Raw genomic sequence first — 18,265 nt, forward strand, 5'->3', positions numbered from 1 at the left:
GGTAGAGCTAATGCAGGGAAGTTTCTGGGAACAGTCGAGCAGCGTTTGTATTGGTGAGGTTCCAAGTCTCCTTTAAAATGATATGACTCCGCCCTTCTCCAAAACCGTTTGAGGAGAAATGGAAAAGGTTGGGCGTGGAGGGGAAAAGGAGCCCTGTTGTCAGGTGGTCCGTACTCCACCTCAGGAAGCGGCCAACTCCGTGCGTCCAAGAATAAAAACATTTCCCTTGTAGGAACATGCAAGGGTTTAGAAATGCCCCCCCCCCCCCGCCCCCCACGAGGCGTTTGTGAGGGAGACCTGTCACAGTTGAGAAGTCAGGATGGGCGTTTTCCTCCCAGGAGGTGCCCTATTAATTTGCTGCCTCGATAGTTGGTCAAGCCGGGATGTTAGCTGCGGAACCTCCAGGACCGAAGAGCGCCAATTCTCCTGAGTTCTCCTTGGTTTGGGTTTTCCACAAAAGCGCGGTCACACCAAAAGCTGTGTTTCCACAAATGCGAAACGGCCTCGAAACTTTTTTTTCCCCACACGCTCACTTCCCACACCACTCCCATCCCTTTATGTTTCGCCTCAGGAATCGAGTAACTTCTCTGAAAACCAATTCTACGAAATCCCAGCAGCTAAACACAGCACGACTTCCCTAGAGACAGAGAGAGAGAAACCACTGTAAACCCCAATCACACGCTCCTGTTTTCCCGGTACTGGAAAAAAAAAAAAAAGTGGGTCGGTGGCCGCGCTATGCATGCTAGGATTAGTAGTTCGTCCATCCCGCAGGGCGCAGGGTCAGGGCGGAGCTCAGGTTGACTCCGTAGCAGACAACTACAATTCCCATGGGGCCGCGCGTCTGAAAGAAAGGGGCGGGACGGGAGGGGGCGCGTCGCGCTTGCGCAGTCCCCGGGGCCGTAGGGAGGCGGAGGCGTAGCGGTCCAACTGCTGGAGTCCCCATGTGACAGTGAGCGGGGTCCCGGCTCCAGGAGACGCTCGAGTCTGCGTCCGGGCCCTCAGCACTGTCCACTGTTCCGGGGCCAGCAGAGACCAGCAGGCCCGGGACGGTTGGTGTTTGACCGTGCCGCTAACTTGGTGTGCAGAGTGAATTGCCGCTGCCGGAGCGGAGAGAGGCGGAGCGGCCAGGAGAGGGGATTTCTGTCAGCGCCGGCGCTCGGGAGCTCGGAGACATGAACGGCTTCACGCCTGACGAGATGAGCCGCGGCGGGGATGCGGCCGCCGCCGTGGCCGCCGTGGTCGCCGCCGCGGCCGCCGCCGCCTCGGCGGGGAACGGGACTGGCGCGGGCGCCGGGACTGAGGTGCCGGGCACGGGGACGGTCTCAGTGGCTGGGCCCCCGGGGGCGGCCGGGCCGGGCCCAGGGCAACTGTGCTGCCTGCGGGAGGATGGTGAGCGGTGCGGCCGCGCGGCAGGCAACGCCAGCTTCAGCAAGAGGATCCAGAAGAGCATCTCCCAGAAGAAGGTGAAGATCGAGCTGGATAAGAGCGTAAGTAACCGCGGGATCGCCCTGCCCTCCTGTCCCCTGGTGGGGCCCCAGGAGTCGGGCAAAGGCACGGATTGTCGGCGGGGTCTCCCAGACCTGGCTGCAGTGCGGTCTCGTGGAGTCTGTGTTTGGAAGCAAATAACAAAGTCGCTGCAACTCCGACCGCCACCCCAACACACACACAACACGCACGCTGTCGTTCCCCTTTTCTTTCCCACCCTGCCCCCAGCCTCCCGCTGCCTGCGACTCCCGCGCACTGTCTTCCCTCTTCCTTCTCCTCTGCGACCAGGACACGAAACAAAGGGGACCGCCGGACCGAGGGCCCAGAGTCGTTTTCTTGCAGCCCGGCAGCTCTTCTGGAATGGAGGCGCCTTTGTTTTGCTGCCCAAGCTGGTGTTTGGCCCCAGGCGGTGCTAACTCCCCTGGTCTAGGGGAAAGTGGAGGACCTTCACCACCAAGGAAGATCCTGTTCCTTTCTGTGCTCCGTCTCCTCCGGAGCGGAGTGAGAGGGAAGCCGAGCTCACCCGCCGCCCGGCAGGGAGCCGGGGTTGTAAACGGCGTTTGCGCTGTCAGCTCCGTGGGCAGCTACTCCGATGGTGGGAGCACGTAGCCTCTGCGGTTTTGCCATCCCCTTGGCAGCCATCAGGATTTCTTTTTTCCTCCTTCTGCGCGTCTTTTCGTTTGACCATCTAACAGCCGTTGCTACTTTTGGGAGATCTGGCTAGCGGTAAATGAATAACATGGTATCAAGAACCTACCACAAGTCCTGCATATTTTTATCTTGCGCTTGGCTTAGAAGTAAATGTAAAAGCCTGTTAGCTCAGTCCGTATTTGTTTCAAATGTTAGTCTACAGTTCGCAGGAGTGTATGTAATTAAAGTTTTTGAAAAGTTTATTTGTGATACTTTTTTGCCCGTTTAAACAGTTTTCAGTGTTGTCCATGAGAAACTTTTCAAGTGAACTTGCATAAATTCAGATTGCTTTGGAAAAATGTGTTATAAATAAATACATTGATTTAATATTCAGAAAAGTTTATAACTGAAATTTAAATACAGTTATGAAGTCGATAGCTCATTTGTAAAAACGGATGGTTTTGTATCTGGAATATAATTTGGGTATTCAGTTGGAAAGACTGGAAAGCATACATTATGTTTCTAAAATATGCTCTTCTTTAAGTAGAGAAAGTACTGTCAAGTAGCAAAAGTGTGGGCAGCATCATCTTTCCCCTTATCAGTTAAAAATTCAACTTGAACTAATTCACGTCATCCTCACTGCTATTTATTTATTTATTTATTTATTTATTTATGTGAGACAAAGTCTCACTCTGTTGCCCAGGCTGGAGTGCAGTGGCGCGATCTCGGCTCACTGCAACCTCCACCTACCAGGTTCAAGTGATTCTCCTGCTGTAGCCTCCTGAGTAGCTGGGATTACAGACTAGTGCCACCACGCCCGTACAATTTTTTGTATTTTTAGTAGAGACGGGATTTCACCATTTTGGCCAGGCTTGTGTGGAACTCCTGAGCTCAAGAGGTGCTGGGATTACAGGCGTGAGCCACCGCGCCCGGCCCCTCACTGCAATTTGATGACAAAACCCAGAGGGTTGGAATTTCTCATTCTCCTCTCCCTCCCTCCCTTCACCCCTTCCCCAAATGGAACCAACCCCTCCTTCCCCATCCACCATCCTTTTAACAGTATTCCAGACATCTTATGTTTTAACAGGGTTTAGGATTTAAACGTATAAATATTTCATTGTCTTAACAATGGCCCATCTTGACTGTCTTTATTTTTACTAACTCACTGTGGCATATGTGTTTTACTAATACATAGACACATTTTACTGTAATCATTAGCAGTGTGTGAAACTTTTCTGTTTCAGGCAAGGCATCTTTACATATGTGATTATCATAAAAACTTAATTCAGAGTGTTCGAAACAGAAGAAAGAGAAAAGGGAGTGATGATGATGGAGGTGATTCACCTGTTCAAGATATTGATACCCCAGAGGTAGATGGAAGTTTTTTATGCTTAATATAAATCCTAAGTAGTGCATTCTGAAACCTTTATAAAAATATATGAACAATCTTTTAAGTGTTTAAAGCATTTGAGAAATCTGAAAATGAAAGCAAAATTAAATATAGCCAGTTGTCATGCGTTTACACAGTTTGAATTGTTACATTTTAAATTGACAATTTTTGCAGCTCTGTTGTCACATAACTTCCTCCTTTTTGACCTCAGTTTATATTATTAATCCCCAAAAGATTAAAGTGTTTAATAATTTATAGGTTTGATTATGTAAATTTTTAAAATAATTTTTTGATTTTGGAAGTAAATTTTTATTGTGCTGAAGTTAAAATGTTTGTTATTATACGTATCGATGATAAATTTTCCACAAATTGTATGAACTAATTTATACATGTTAATTTTTTCTAGGTTGATTTATACCAATTACAAGTAAATACACTTAGGAGATACAAAAGACACTTCAAGCTACCTACCAGACCAGGACTTAATAAAGCACAGCTTGTTGAGGTATATATGATTTTTAAACTATTTGAACTATCTGCACAACCGAGAGGTTATTAAATGCTAATGAAAGTATTAATGTAGTATATGTAACAGTACATTTTAGTTAGAAAGAACAATGTTAAAAAATCTATTGTGGAAGAATCTAGTTGTCTAGAAATGTTTGTCTGCCACTTAGGAAATTCCTTTTTGTAATGATTACTCAGCAGATTGTGTACAGCACCTTCTGATACTGGCTTTCAAAACGTGTTGTTTGTTTTTTGAGACAAAGTCTCGCTCTGTCACCCAGGCTGGAGTGGAGTGGCACGATCTCGGCTCATTGCAACCTCTACCTCCCAGGTTCAAGCAATTCTCCAGCCTCAGCCTCCCAAGTAGCTGGGACTTCAGGTGTGCACCACCACACCAGGCTAATTTTTGTGTAATATTTTTAGTAGAGATGGGGTTTCACCATGTTGACCAGACTTGTCTCAAATTCCTGACTTCAAGTGATCCGCCCACCTCAGCCTACCAGAGTGCTGGGATCAGCAGTGTGAGCCACTGTGCCTGGCCCTCAAAATGTTGAATGAGAGTTTTTTTAATCCTCACTTTAGAAATCTATTAGTTTTAAAACTCCATGTAACCAGTAAATGTTTGAGCATCTAATTGAGGCATAATAAAAGTAATTAACAATCTTTAATGTCCTTATTAAAATTTATATTTTAAAGTGGTGTAGGCCTACAAATCAGCCCCTAAACAGTATTTTTATAATTTGCTGACTTAACTATTTCAAAATTGGTCCTTGTTGATGTTAGTTTTATTAGAGACATCTATGTTTTCTTCACATCTAGAAGAGGCAAAAGCTTTTCTTTTACCCAATCTTTTACTTGTAGTTTGCTTTGATAGAGGACTTCTAGTCAGTCAGTGAGTTGTGAAAGTTAATGGAGTATGCATATATTCTCAGGATATAATAGAACCAAGAAGTCTGTGCATCTTATTAAGATGTTTATAGATTGATATATTTATATTTTAATCATACTTAAAATTTTTGCTTGCAGCTACTCAGTAGGATTGATTAATCCTAGGAGTTTGAGTCACCATGGGCAACATAGCAGCACTCCATCTCTAAAAAAAGAAAATTTAGCCTACTAGACAAAATAGAAGTGTAGATATATAAATCAGTTTTCTCATATTCTTTGCATGGATTTAGTAGTTACCCAACATTTTCTAAAATGTACATATTGAATGAAATGAAATATGAATAGAAGTTACATTTATTTGACAGAATGCTTTTTAACATTGTTAAAATCTACTACATTAACTATTTAGCTAGAATTTCTTATCCTTGGTTAGGCAACACAGATCTAATTAATTTTTCTTTAATTTTGATTTAAAAGATCAAGTTCCTTTGGGGTTGTACAATACATTATGTAACGTAAATATAGATCTTGCCCACCATGATGAAATATTTCAGTAGATACTAATGGAGTGAAGGCACCCCTGTTTTGGGACAGATGAGAACCAAAGAACTGATTATTTTAAATGTTATATTTAGGTATAAATTAAACCTGAAATTTTTGATAAACTGACCTTCTAAGAACAGTTATATTATTTCTAGAGCTATTTTCTTTTTTATACATAAGAGATAGCCATGAGTGTTATATTTTACTTAATCACAAATGCAGTTATTAACAGGTTAAGGAATGTGCAAATGTGCAGATGTAGTACATATATTTTAAGACAGGGCTCCCCAACCCCAGGGCCATGGACTGGTACTGGTTGGAGGCCTGTTAGGAACAGGTCCACAGAGCAGGAGGTGAGCACCAGCTACCAAGAATTACTGCCTGAGCTCCGCCTCCTGTCAGATCAGCCATAGCATTAGATTCTCACAGGAGTCCAAAACTTCTTGTGAAGTGCACATGTGAGGGATCTAGGTTGTACACTTGTTATAAGAATCTAATGCCTGATGATCTGAGGTGGAACAATTTCATACCAAAACCAACTCCCCCACCCCCAATCTGTACAAAAATTGCCTTCCGTGAAATCGATCTCTGGTGCCAAAAAGGTTGGGGACCACTGTTTTAAGGGATTCCAGGGTTGTATGACTAAGTCTTAAGTCTCGTAATTATTGTGTGGATGAACTTTTTTCTTAAGAAATTTTATTTTCTGGAATCTAAATATGCATGTCAGCACCCCAGGTAAGTCTATTAATCTTCTATTCGTAATTGTAGTATGCATATTACATTAGCACAATGAAAAGGCAAGGAAGCAGGTAAACATCCTTCATTGAGCATCCCTCTTTCTCCTCTCATTTCCATTCATAATTTTTATTCAGAAAAATTTTCAAGGAACCTTAACCAAAGAATGCTACCAAGATATGAATGAATGAATGAATGTAATTTGCAGCAAACAATTTATATGTTACTGTTGATTACTACCAAAAGTTTTCAACTTCATACTTCTTTTTCTATCAGTAGGGTCTAAACCATTGCAGGTTTAATGATGCATGTGGTCTCTTACATCTGTTTTATCTCATTTAAAGTTTAAAAGTAAAAACATGTATTCCCTACTCTAGATTCCAAATATAAAATTTATTATTTTTATCTTATTTATCTTTTTTGAGACAGAGTTTTGCTCTGTCACCCAGGCTGGAGTCCAGTAGCGTGATCTCAGCTCACTGCAACCTCCACCTTCTGGGTTCAACAATCCTCCCGTCTCAGCCTTCTGAATAGCTGGGATTACAGGTGTACACCACCACGCCTACCTAATTTTTGTATTTTTTTTTGGTAGAGATGGGGTTTTGTCATGTTGCTCAGACTGGTCTTGAACTCCTGGGCTCAAGTGATCCACCTACCTTGGCCTCCCAAAGTTCTGGGATTACAGGCATGAGCCACCACTCCTGGCCCAATTATAAAATTTAAAATAAATAAAAGGAAAATGTATTTTCTAATCAATGTATAGTAAATTGAGTGAACCAAAAGGTCCTTTGAAATCACATTATCTCTTGTTCATAACATTTTATTCTTAAATGCTTTTTGTACTGTTGGTATTTTGTTAAATATAATTTTTAAAGGAAATAGCTCTTATCACATAGATTTTTTCTTTTGATGAAACCGTATTTTTTACCTAGTTTATGAAACCTGTTATATCTAAAATTTAATTTCCTTAATTTTTTTTTTCTTTATAGATAGTTGGTTGCCACTTTAGGTCTATTCCAGTGAATGAAAAAGACACCTTAACATATTTCATCTACTCAGTGAAGAATGACAAGAACAAATCAGATGTCAAGGTTGATAGTGGTGTTCACTAGGAGACGTGGAATTGAGACTAATAACTTGGATGATAACACTGTTTACTGTTTTTTCACATGTAGAAATGTTCTTTGTGTATTTTTTCTACAGAGGATTTTCTCTGATTTTATTTTCTTTGTTTCTGACTCTAATAATTAGTTGGAAACTCATGTAAAATGAGCTTTCCTAAATTAAAAACTATTTTAAATAAAGGTTATTACTATTATAGTTGCTTCAGTGTATTTATTTTGTGAAACTTGGTTTTTCTTTTAAACTGACTTAGAGATCAGTATTGATATTTTAATGTAAAGTCCTTCATTTTATAACCCCCCCTTTTTTTTGTAAACTTCCAAGAAATTAACAGGGTAAGGAGAAGTAACAAATGTAGCACATTTGCATTCTCTGGGACAATCTGACTTGGAATCGAAGATATTTTAAATAGCATTTTTTAAAAGTGCTTTATAATGCTAGCAAATTTGAAAAATAAGCTTCTTTTGGAATACAACTTCTTTTTTATTTCCTTTTTTTTTTTTTTTTTTTGGTTATTATTACTTGATGAAGTACTAGGAAGAACAAATGGTTTGATTTATTTACCCACCTCCTTCCAAAGACAACTTAATGTGCCAGTGAAGATAAACACAATGCTGAAAGTTGAAATAAGAACATGAAATTAAATAGCTGTTTTTGAAAATTTTGTCTTTGGGAAAAGATATTTATGTGGCATGAATACAGAAAGTACCTCTGCTATGCCCCTTAATTTTTAGTGATGTCCTGTACTGTTTACATTGCAAATGGTAACTAGTAAGTTGGAGAGGTCTAGATATCTAACAAGATCATTTAAATTTTGGTTATATATGACTCTGACTTGATTTATCCATCTCCGTTTTATGTTTCATTCCCTGTCAGTTTTCTATCAAACATTCTAAACCTCTGCTTTTCCTGAGATTATATTGTTTAGCTAAATCCTTATAATTACAAATCAAATTTATAGTTTGTAACGCTTCAGCAAACTGTTCTGAGATAAAGCTGCAGATTTTAGGCTGGAAATGGATGAGACCATTAATGTAGCTCGTGATTTCTCAAAGTTGACATTTGGACTCAATAATTCCTTTTTGTGGGAGGCTGTTGAGTCTATTGGAGGATTAGCAACATCCCTAAGTCCACTCAGTAGGTGCCAGTAGCTCCTCCAAGGTGTGACAACCAAAAATTCCTCTAGACACTGCCAAACATACTTTGATGGTCAAAATCACAGCTAGTTGAGAACCACTGATGCAACTAAAGTACTGCATCTAAAGTACTAGTTCATTAGTAGGTGACTGTGCATATTTTCAAGTGTTCTTAATGTATTGACTGCTAGAAAATATAATGAACAATAAAGCAACTGGTCTTTGGTTTTGCTATAACCATTTAAAGATTTGCTTGCTACTTTATTAGCAAGCACAGGCTGTAATAATTGCTGTCATAGAAACTTCTCATTTCTGGAATTCTGGAAATCTGTGAGAAGACTTCTTATAAAAACATTTTGAGGCCGGGTACATTGGCTCACACCTGTAATCCTAGCACTTTAGGAGGTCAAGGTAGGCAGATCGCTTGAGCCCAGGCATTCAAGGCAAAATGGTGAACCCTATCTCTACAAAAAAAATACAAAACTTAGCTAGGCCTGGTGGCGTGCATCTATAGTCCCAGCTACTTGGGAGGCTGAGGTGGGAGAATCACTTGAGCCTGGGAGATGGGGCTGCAGTGAGCTGTGATTGCAGCACTGCACTCCAGCCTGGGCATTGGAGTGAGACCGACTCAAAAAAAAAAAAACCAAAATGAAACCTATATTCTGTTCTTGTGAAAAACAAAAACTTGAAATTATTTGCTGACATAAAAGTATGAACATAACCTTTGGCAATGTTAATTTCATATGATTATTTGTATAATAAAATGTAGTTTTATAAAATATGAATGAAGAGTTCCGAATGGTAGTTATTCAATGAAATCAAATCCTTGTTAAAACAATTTAAAATACGAAAAATCGGATCTTGTAAGTTGAGAAGTAATTCAAGGAGCTGCAATGTAAAAGTCAGTTTTATATGAAAATTTCAGTTACCATTAGATTTTTTGAATGACGAGTTCATTAGAAACTATTTTTACTTATCCGTATCTGAACAAAAAATAAATGGAAACTCATTTCTATAAGGGTATAGGTTACTTTTGATGTTAGAGCATCAAGAGAAGAATCTAAATTTAAATGCCACAAGAAGTAGGAGGAAAAAATATACTGAATGGATAGCAGGGGCTCAAAAAATAAGTTAGTTATTTGGTTACTAACTTCAAAAGAATAATTTTGGGAAAGGCCTAAACATGCCTGAAATTCAGTGTCTTTACAACAAATAAATTCTATATTTTTCTACATGAAGTCTTTTTAACTTAAGAAACAAAATATACAATTAATCATTTTAAAGTGTACAATACGGTGGTATTTAATGTATTTGCAATATTGTATAACCAGCAGCTCTAATTTCAAAACTTGTCACCCGACAAAAACAGCCATACATAGTCACTCCCCCTTCTTCCCTCTCCCTATTCCCTGGTAACCTCCATTCTGCTTTTTATCTCTGTGAATTTGCCTATTCTGGATATATTATAAGGGAATCATACAATGAAGTACTGCAAGTTGGATGAACCTTGAAAACATGCCAAAAAACATAATGCTAAAGCATGTTTTCAAGTTTCATCCAAGTTACAGTACTTCCTTTTTTAGGCTGAATAATATTCCATTGTACTTATTGAACACAGTTTATTTATCCATTTATTTGTTGATGAACATTGGGTTGCTACGTTTGGCTATTAGGAATAATGCTGCTGTAAACATTTATGTACGAGTTTTTCTGTGGACATATGTTTTCATTTCTACCACCAATGTATAAAGACTCCTATTTCTTCAATTCACTAACACTTGTATTTCATTAAAAAAAAAAAAAAAAAAAAAAAAAAAGGCCGGGCGCGGTGGCTCAAGCCTGTAATCCCAGCACTTTGGGAGGCCGAGACGGGCGGATCACGAGGTCAGGAGATCGAGACCATCCTGGCGAACACAGTGAAACCCCGTCTCTACTAAAAATACAAAAAACTAGCCGGGCGAGGTGGCGGGCGCCTGTAGTCCCAGCTTCTCGGGAGGCTGAGGCAGGAGAATGGCGTAAACCCGGGAGGCGGAGCTTGCAGTGAGCTGAGATCCGGCCACTGCACTCCAGCCTGGGCGACAGAGCGAGACTCCGTCTCAACAAAAAAAAAAAAAAAAAAAGTAAAGCCATCCTACTGGGTGTGAAGTGGTATCTCATTGTGGATCTTATTTATATTTCCTTAATGATCAATTTTATTGAATATCTTTTCATGTGCTCTTGGCCACTTATATATCTTCTTTGGAGAAGTGTTTATTCAAGTCCTTTTTATTCTTTTTTTTTTAGTTGGGTTTGATTTTGTTGTTGAAATGTAGGACTGTTTATTTATTGTGAGTATTAAACCATTCTAAGATACATGGTTTGCAAATATTTTCCCTCATTTCGTAAGTTGCCTTTTCACAGTTCTGATAATGTCCTTTGATGCACAAAAGTTTTAAATAATTACATAGTCCAATTTAGCTATTTTTTCCTTTGTTGCTCACATTTTTGGTGTCAAAAGAATCCATTGCCAAAACCAACATCATAAGCATTAATGTATATATTTTCTTCTAGGAGTTCTACAGTTTTAACTCCTAAATTTAAATTATTGAACTGTTGTGAATCAATTTTTACATGTGAATGAGGTAGGGGTCCAACTTCATTCTTTTGCATGTAGTTAGCCACTTGTCCCAGTATGATTTGTTGAAGAAACTGTTTTTTCCCAATTGAATAGTCTTGACACCTTTGTTGAAAATCAATTGGCCATAGATGTTTATTTCTGCACTCTCAGTTCTATTCCATGGTCTGTGTATTTATTCTTATGCCAGTACTATGCTTTTTTGACTACTGTAGCCTTGTAATAAGTTTTGAAATCAGTAAGTGGGAGTCCTACTTTGTTTTTCTTTATCAGTATTGTTTTGGCTATTCCAGGCCCCTTGCAGTTCCATATGAATTTGAGGATTGGTTTTTCCATTTTTTGCCCAAAAGGCTATTAGAATTTTGATGGGGATTGCATTGACTCTATGGACCATTTTCAGATTGCCAGCTTAACAATATTAAGCATTCCAATCCATTATTATGGGATATCTTTCCATTTATTTAGGTCTTCTCTAATTTCTGCAGTGTTTTATAGTTTCCAGTGTACAAGTCTTTCACCTCTTGGTTTAATTTATGTTTAGGTATTTTCTTCTTTTTGGCACTATTACAAATATAATTGTTTTCTTAAATTCTTTTTTGAGTCTTTCATTAGAGGTGTGTGCTGATGCTGCCACTGTGCTGAATTAATCAGCTCTAGTAATTTTTGTGTGTGTGGGTGGATTCCATGGGATTTTTCTATATATAGAATCATGTTATCTGCAAACAAAAATGGTTTTACTTCTTCCTTCCCAATTTGGATGCCTTTTATTTCTTTTCCTTGCCAAATTGCCCTGGCTACGATTTCTTGTACAATGTTAAACTGTAGTGGTGGAAGCAGGAATTGTTGTCTTGTTCCTTTTCTTAGGAGGAAAACGTTTAGTCTTTGACCATTCAGTATGATGTTAGCTGTGAGTTTTCATAAATGTTCTTTGTCATGTTAAGGAAGCCCTCTTCTATTGCTAATTTGCTAAATTTTTTTTTATCGTGAAAGGCTGTTAAATTTAGTCAAATGCTTTTAGTATTGAGATGATTTTTTTTTTCCTTAGTGTATATTACCTTGACCTTCTTATGTTGAACCACCCTCACATTTCTGGGATAAATCCCACGTGGTCATAGTGCATAATTCTTTTAATGTGCTGTGTGATTTGGCTTGTTAGTATTTTGTTGAGGGTGTTTGCATCTATACTCATAAGGGATATTGCTCTATAGTTTTCTTATGGTATCTTTATCTGACTTTGGTATCAGGATAATACTGGCCTCATAGAAAGTGTTAGGAAGTATTCTTTCCTCTTCTATTTTTGGAGATTTTTGAGTAAGAATGGTATTAATTCATCTTTAAATGTTTGACAGAACTTATGGGTGAACCTGTCTGGTCTAGGCTATTTCTTCGATGGAAGAGTTTTGACGGATTTAATCTTTTTACTTATATAGGTCTTTTCATTATATATAGGTCTGTTGAGACTTTGTGTTCTTTTAAGTTATTTTTGGTAAGTCATAGAATTTGTCTACTTCACCTAGATTATCTAATTTGTTGTCATACAAATTGTTCCTATACTTCTCTTATAATACTTTTAATTTCTTTAAGGTCAGCAGTAATATCCCTACCTTTATTTCTGATTCTACTTATTTATGTCTTCTCTCTTTTTTCTTAGTACTCTAGCTAAGGATTTATCAATTTTGTTGGTATTTTCTTTGATTTCATGGATTATATTTTTTTCTCTTCTCTATTTATTTTTCTCTTTTCGGATCTTCGTTATCTTCTGCTGGCTTTGGATTTAGTTTGCTCTTCTTTGCCTGTTTTCTTAATGTGTAAAGTTAAGTTGATTTGATATTTTTCTTTTTTAATGCAGGCATTTACAGCTGTAAATTTTTCTCTGAATACAGCTTTTCCTGCATCTTGTAAGTTTTGGAATGTTTGTTTTTGTTTTCAGTCATCTTAAATTATTATCTAATTTCTCTAGTGATTTATTCTTTAAACCACTATAGGAAATTCACAAATACCTGGAACTAAGCAATATACCCGTGAAGCAATATACTTTTTGTGAACAAGTATATTGCTTAGGTCCAGGTATTTGTGCATTTTCTAGTTTTCTTTTTTTTTTTTTTTTTTTTTTTTTTTGAGACGGAGTCTCGCTCTGTCGCCCGGACTGGAGTGCAGTGGCCAGATCTCAGCTCACTGCAAGCTCTGCCTCCTGGGTTTACGCCATTCTCCTGCCTCAGCCTCCCGAGTAGCTGGGACTACAGGCGCCAGCCACCTCGCCCGGCTAGTTTTTGTATTTTTAGTAGAGACGGGGTTTCAGCGTATTAGCCAGGATGGTCTCGATCTCCTGACCTCGTGATCCGCCCGTCTCGGCCTCCCAAAGTGCTGGGATTACAGGCTTGAGCCACCGCGCCCGGCCTAGTTTTCTTTCTGTATTGATTACTAGCCTCATTTTATTGTGGTTCAAAAAGATAGTTTGTATCACCTTAGTCTTTTTAAACTTATAGATAATTGTTTTATGGAAGAACATATATTCTATCCTGAAGAATGTCCCACGTGTACTTGAGAAGACTGTATTCTACTATTGTTGAGTGGAATGTTCTGTATATGTCTATGGGGTCTAGTTGGTTTTATACTATTGTTCAAGCCTCCTAGTTCCTTATTGGTTTTCTTTCTACTTATCTATCAGTTGTGGAAAGTGAGGCATTAACGTCTCCAACTATCATTGTAGAACTGTAGATTTCTCCCTTCAGTTTTCTAAAGTTTTGTTTTATATATTTTTTGGCTGCCATATGGTGTATATATGTTTATAATTGTTATATCTTTTTGATAAACTGAAACTTTTAACAATATAAAATGTCCATCTTTGCTCTTGTAACATATTTTTAACTAACATCTAATTTGTCTGTTAATTAGTATAGCCATCCCAGTTCCTTTTTGATTATAATTTCCACATATTTACATAACGTTTTAATAGTAAAATTCAGATTATGATATCTAAGCAAGTGATGGTGGTTCAAGAATAAATTTTTGTCATGTTATTGTTTATTCATTTAGTGGAGTTATTTTTTAAATGTCAAGCAAGGTTTTGCTTATAAGCTAAAACAATGGATGCAGGAAAGCTAATATTCAGAGGAAAATTTGCTGTTTTTATATTTATATGTATATTTTTATTGGTGAATACTGCTTACTATAGAATTTATTCCTTTGAGATTATTAATTCCTTGCATTTCTTTCTAGCTAAGAGCTGATGCTTGCTGTACAATTGAGTTTATTGTGTGTATCTTGTCCTAGTTGCATTAATAGTCTACACAATCATAGAAGTCTCAAATAATAGTCATATTAATTGCTACCAGATTATTACATATATGAATATATATTTTATATGTAGTATATATGTATTTATGTATATATACTTTAATGATATTAAATGTAGATATCAAGTCAGCTTTTTAAACATTAAACCCAATGGACTTATTTGACTTGTAAACCTCTGAAAATGTAGATCACATAAACTCTTGAAAATTTACTATGGCTTTTAAAGTTCTTAGAATATAGCAGGTAAATATATTCTACACATTTTTCTCTAGATATACCACCATACAAAGATGAACATTTTATGGTGATACCATTGCGTACAAGTAAATTTAGTATCAATTTACTTTAATTTTCTAATATCAGTTTCTCTTCAAATTTTTGAGAGAAAAGTTTAGGCTTAGACTATCAATGCAAGATTGATTTAGAAATACATGAATTTGATTTTTTTCATTTTGGGAAAATTATTTTGAAGCCTGTCGTGCTTTACTCATAGAGAGTTTTATATTTTACAAACACCTGCTATAAAATTTTACAAAAAAATGATTTATTATGGAAATAACTTATGTATACCTTTTGATAATTATAAGTACGTTAAAGTCACAAAATGATCTGTGAATGTTCCTACCTCGTCCTTTTTTTCCCCCAATAGTTGTTGCTCATTGTTTGGTTTCTCCATCTTCCTTCCAATTCTGTAATAATCCTTTAGGATCAGTACCTAATCCCAGCAAGCCAAAATATTCAACAAATCTCTATGAATTACGATGAAGACAAGATGAATTTTAATCAAAAAGAGGTAAGCTATTTGTATGTATTACCGTCAACTTTGTGCTCAGTAACGTGGGATTCACAGTAAGAACAATGATATAGAAAGTCAAAGATAAAAATACAGAAATACTTGTTCAGTAAGCTTTTAGCATATATGAGCTATCTGAAGTGTACAATTGTGTGTCCTATCCAAGGAAAAGTTTGCATTTCTGTAAAGGAAATAACAGATTAGGTAATACTGTTAAACAACATAGTGGTTAAGACTCTAGATGCTAGTGTAAGACTGGCCATATTCAAAATCTGGCTCGATTGCTCATTGATAATGTAAACTTAGACAAACTACTTAATATCTTTAAACCTTAGCATTTTTGTCCATAGAACAAGGATAATATCAGTACCTATCTCATTCAGTTGCTGCAAGATGGTGTTTAGAAGAATAATAAAATTTTAATAAAGTTTAGTTGTCTTATAACTAAAATCTATTGGAAAAATTCATGCCTGTAAACCTAGCACTGTGGGAGGCCAAGACAGGCAGATCATTTGAGGCCAGGAGTTCAAGACCAGTCTGTCCAACATGGCAAAACCTCATTTCTACTAAAAGAATACAAAAATTAGCTGAGCATTGTGGCGGGTGCCTGTAGTCCCAGCTGCTCAGGAGGCTGAAGCACAAGTATCACTTGAACCTGGGAGGCAGAGGTTGTAGTGAGTCAAGATCGTGCCACTGTACTCTGGCCTGGGTGACAGAGTGAGACTCAGTCTCAAAAAAAAAAAAAAAATCTATTGTTTTAAAAAATACATTGACCAAGTCAGAGAAATAGTTGTATAAGGTAAGTTGTGTGAATGTATGTTTTTACATTTATTTGGTAATATAAAGAAGGCTATGTATAACTGAATTTCATATTTTCAGAAAGGAGACATTATGATGAATAATTTATAAAATTTTATTTATTAAATATTTATATTTTTTAGATACAATTTTTCTTACCAGGCTTTGATTGCAGTAATAAGGGAACACTTATTAAAAAGCCATTGTTGTCTCACATATGTCCTTATGCTGATGTATCATTTGTAAATGGAGACACTGGATCTTTAATGCTTTTTTCCCCATCAAGAAGAGTTCCTACCAAGTAGAAAATAAAACTGGTTTGCTGATAGTTTTTTTTAATTTACCTATTCTATGCACCGTTCCAGAATGGATATGAAACTTTCATTATTGAGTTAGTCTGATTTCATGACCAGTCGATTAAGTGAAGAAAGGCCAATCAAATCACATGCTATCTCGATAAAACAACTAATACTATCTACCTACCTACCTATCTATATTATTTTACAGTTTCACTTCATGTATTTTATAGGAGGTCACACTATTTGAAAACATGTTCTGACTTGTGTTTATATAGCCTTTCTTTCTTTTTTTTTTTTTTTTTTTTCCGAGATGGAGTCTCACTCTGTGGCCCAGGCTGGAGTGCAGTGGCAAGATCTCGGCTCACTGCAAGCTCCGCCTCCCGGGTTCACGCCATTCTCCTGCCTAAGCCTCCCAAGTAGCTGGGACTACAGGCGCCTGCCACCAGGCCCAGCTAATTTTTTTTTTTTTTTTTTGGTATTTTTAGTAGAAACGGGGTTTCACCATGATAGCCAGGATGGTCTCGATCTCCTGTCCTCGTGATCCACCCGCCTCGGCCTCCCAAAGTGCTGGGATTACAGACGTGAGCTACCGCACCCAGCTGTGTTTATATACACTTTGACACTGAATTGTGACTACCTCAAAATTTTTTGGTCCAGCCCAGTAACACTTATTTAACATAGATTAGATACCAGACACTGTTCTGGGTTTGGTCTTCCAGCCCAGTAACACTATTAAACACAGATTAGATTTCAGATAGTGTTCTGGGTGTGGTCTTCAGAAACAGATCAGGGACTTCCAAGGATGTATTTTAATGACATAATGTCACTTTTATTCACAAAATTATATCTCCCAGATTGCCTGTGTGGTATAGTGTTTCTCAAGCTTTTCCGCACAATACTTTGTATGGCGCCCTATACTTCTCTGTAGCAGGCTTCATATTTATAAATAATTATTTGTTTATAACAATCACACCTTTGTTAGAGCACAAGTTCCAAGAGGATAAGTCCATTTTATTCATTACTATATCCCAGATTTTAATAATGTCTGGCACTTAGCAGGCATTGAATACATTTTTATAACATGAAAGACTTTCTGACATTACCTCTGATGGCCAATATGAGTCACATACCTCTTAAGATATGGGGCCATAATCCAAAGCTGTCTCCTCTAACAATCAGAAAATACCTTTGAATTTGCCAGTTTTATTTACTTTTAAAATTTATGAGACTTTTAAATTCTCATCCATTATATTTCTTTTAATGTGTGTTTTGTTATTCTCAAGCAAAAATGGATACTTTAGGAAATGTATCATGGTTTTAAGGATACATCTGTGTGTGACATATGGGCTTTGGAATTGGAACTCTTTTGAAAATCTGCCTTGATTTTTAGCAAATATCTTAAACTTGAGTTAGCAGCTGAAAAATGGGGCTGAGAATTACCTTAAAAGCTTTTGTTGTCATTTTTTAAGAGAGTAAAATGAAATGTGCTTAAAGTTCTTGGTTTTTGTTTGTTTGTTTGTTTGTTTGAGACAGAATCTCACTCTTTGTTTCCATGGTGGAGTTCAGTGGCATCATCTTAGCTCACTGCAGCCTTGAATTTCTGGGCTCGAGTGATCCTCTCACCTCAGCCTCCCAAATAGCTGGGACTACAGGTGCATGCCGCCATGCTCGGCTAATTTTTAAATTTTTTTGTAAAGACAGGATCTCATTATGTTGCCCAGGCTGGTCTCAAACTCCTGGGCTCAAGTGATCTTCCCACCTTGGCCTCCCAAAATGCTAGGATTACAGGCATTAGCCACCAGTCCCAGCCTGAAATGTACTTAAAGTTATTAGCATACATAATATTCGCTCAAATATTGTTCGCTTTTTCCTTTCCCTCCCTTTTCCTTTTTTTTTTTTTTTTTAATTGAGACAGGGTCTTGCTCTGGGTCACCCAGGCTAGAGTGCAGTAGCGCAATCATAGCTCACTGCAGACTCGAACTCCTAAATTCAAATGACCCTCTTGAGTAACTAGAACTACAGGTGTGG

General features: G+C 37.8%; 1 protein-coding gene across 1 annotated transcript; it reads left to right on the forward strand.

The window, feature by feature from the left end:
• Nucleotides 1–821: 821 nt before the first annotated feature.
• Nucleotides 822–7,496, forward strand: SAP30 (Sin3A associated protein 30). Its single transcript, XM_033215706.1, has 4 exons — nucleotides 822–1,487; nucleotides 3,360–3,485; nucleotides 3,912–4,010; nucleotides 7,168–7,496. The coding sequence occupies exons 1-4, from the start codon at nucleotides 1,173–1,175 to the stop codon at nucleotides 7,288–7,290; spliced, it is 663 nt and encodes a 220-aa protein (XP_033071597.1). The 5' UTR covers nucleotides 822–1,172; the 3' UTR covers nucleotides 7,291–7,496.
• Nucleotides 7,497–18,265: the final 10,769 nt, after the last annotated feature.

This window comes from Trachypithecus francoisi, unplaced genomic scaffold (assembly GCF_009764315.1).
Source record: "Trachypithecus francoisi isolate TF-2019V2 unplaced genomic scaffold, Tfra_2.0 Lachesis_group1, whole genome shotgun sequence".
Lineage (NCBI taxonomy): Eukaryota > Metazoa > Chordata > Mammalia > Primates > Cercopithecidae > Trachypithecus > Trachypithecus francoisi.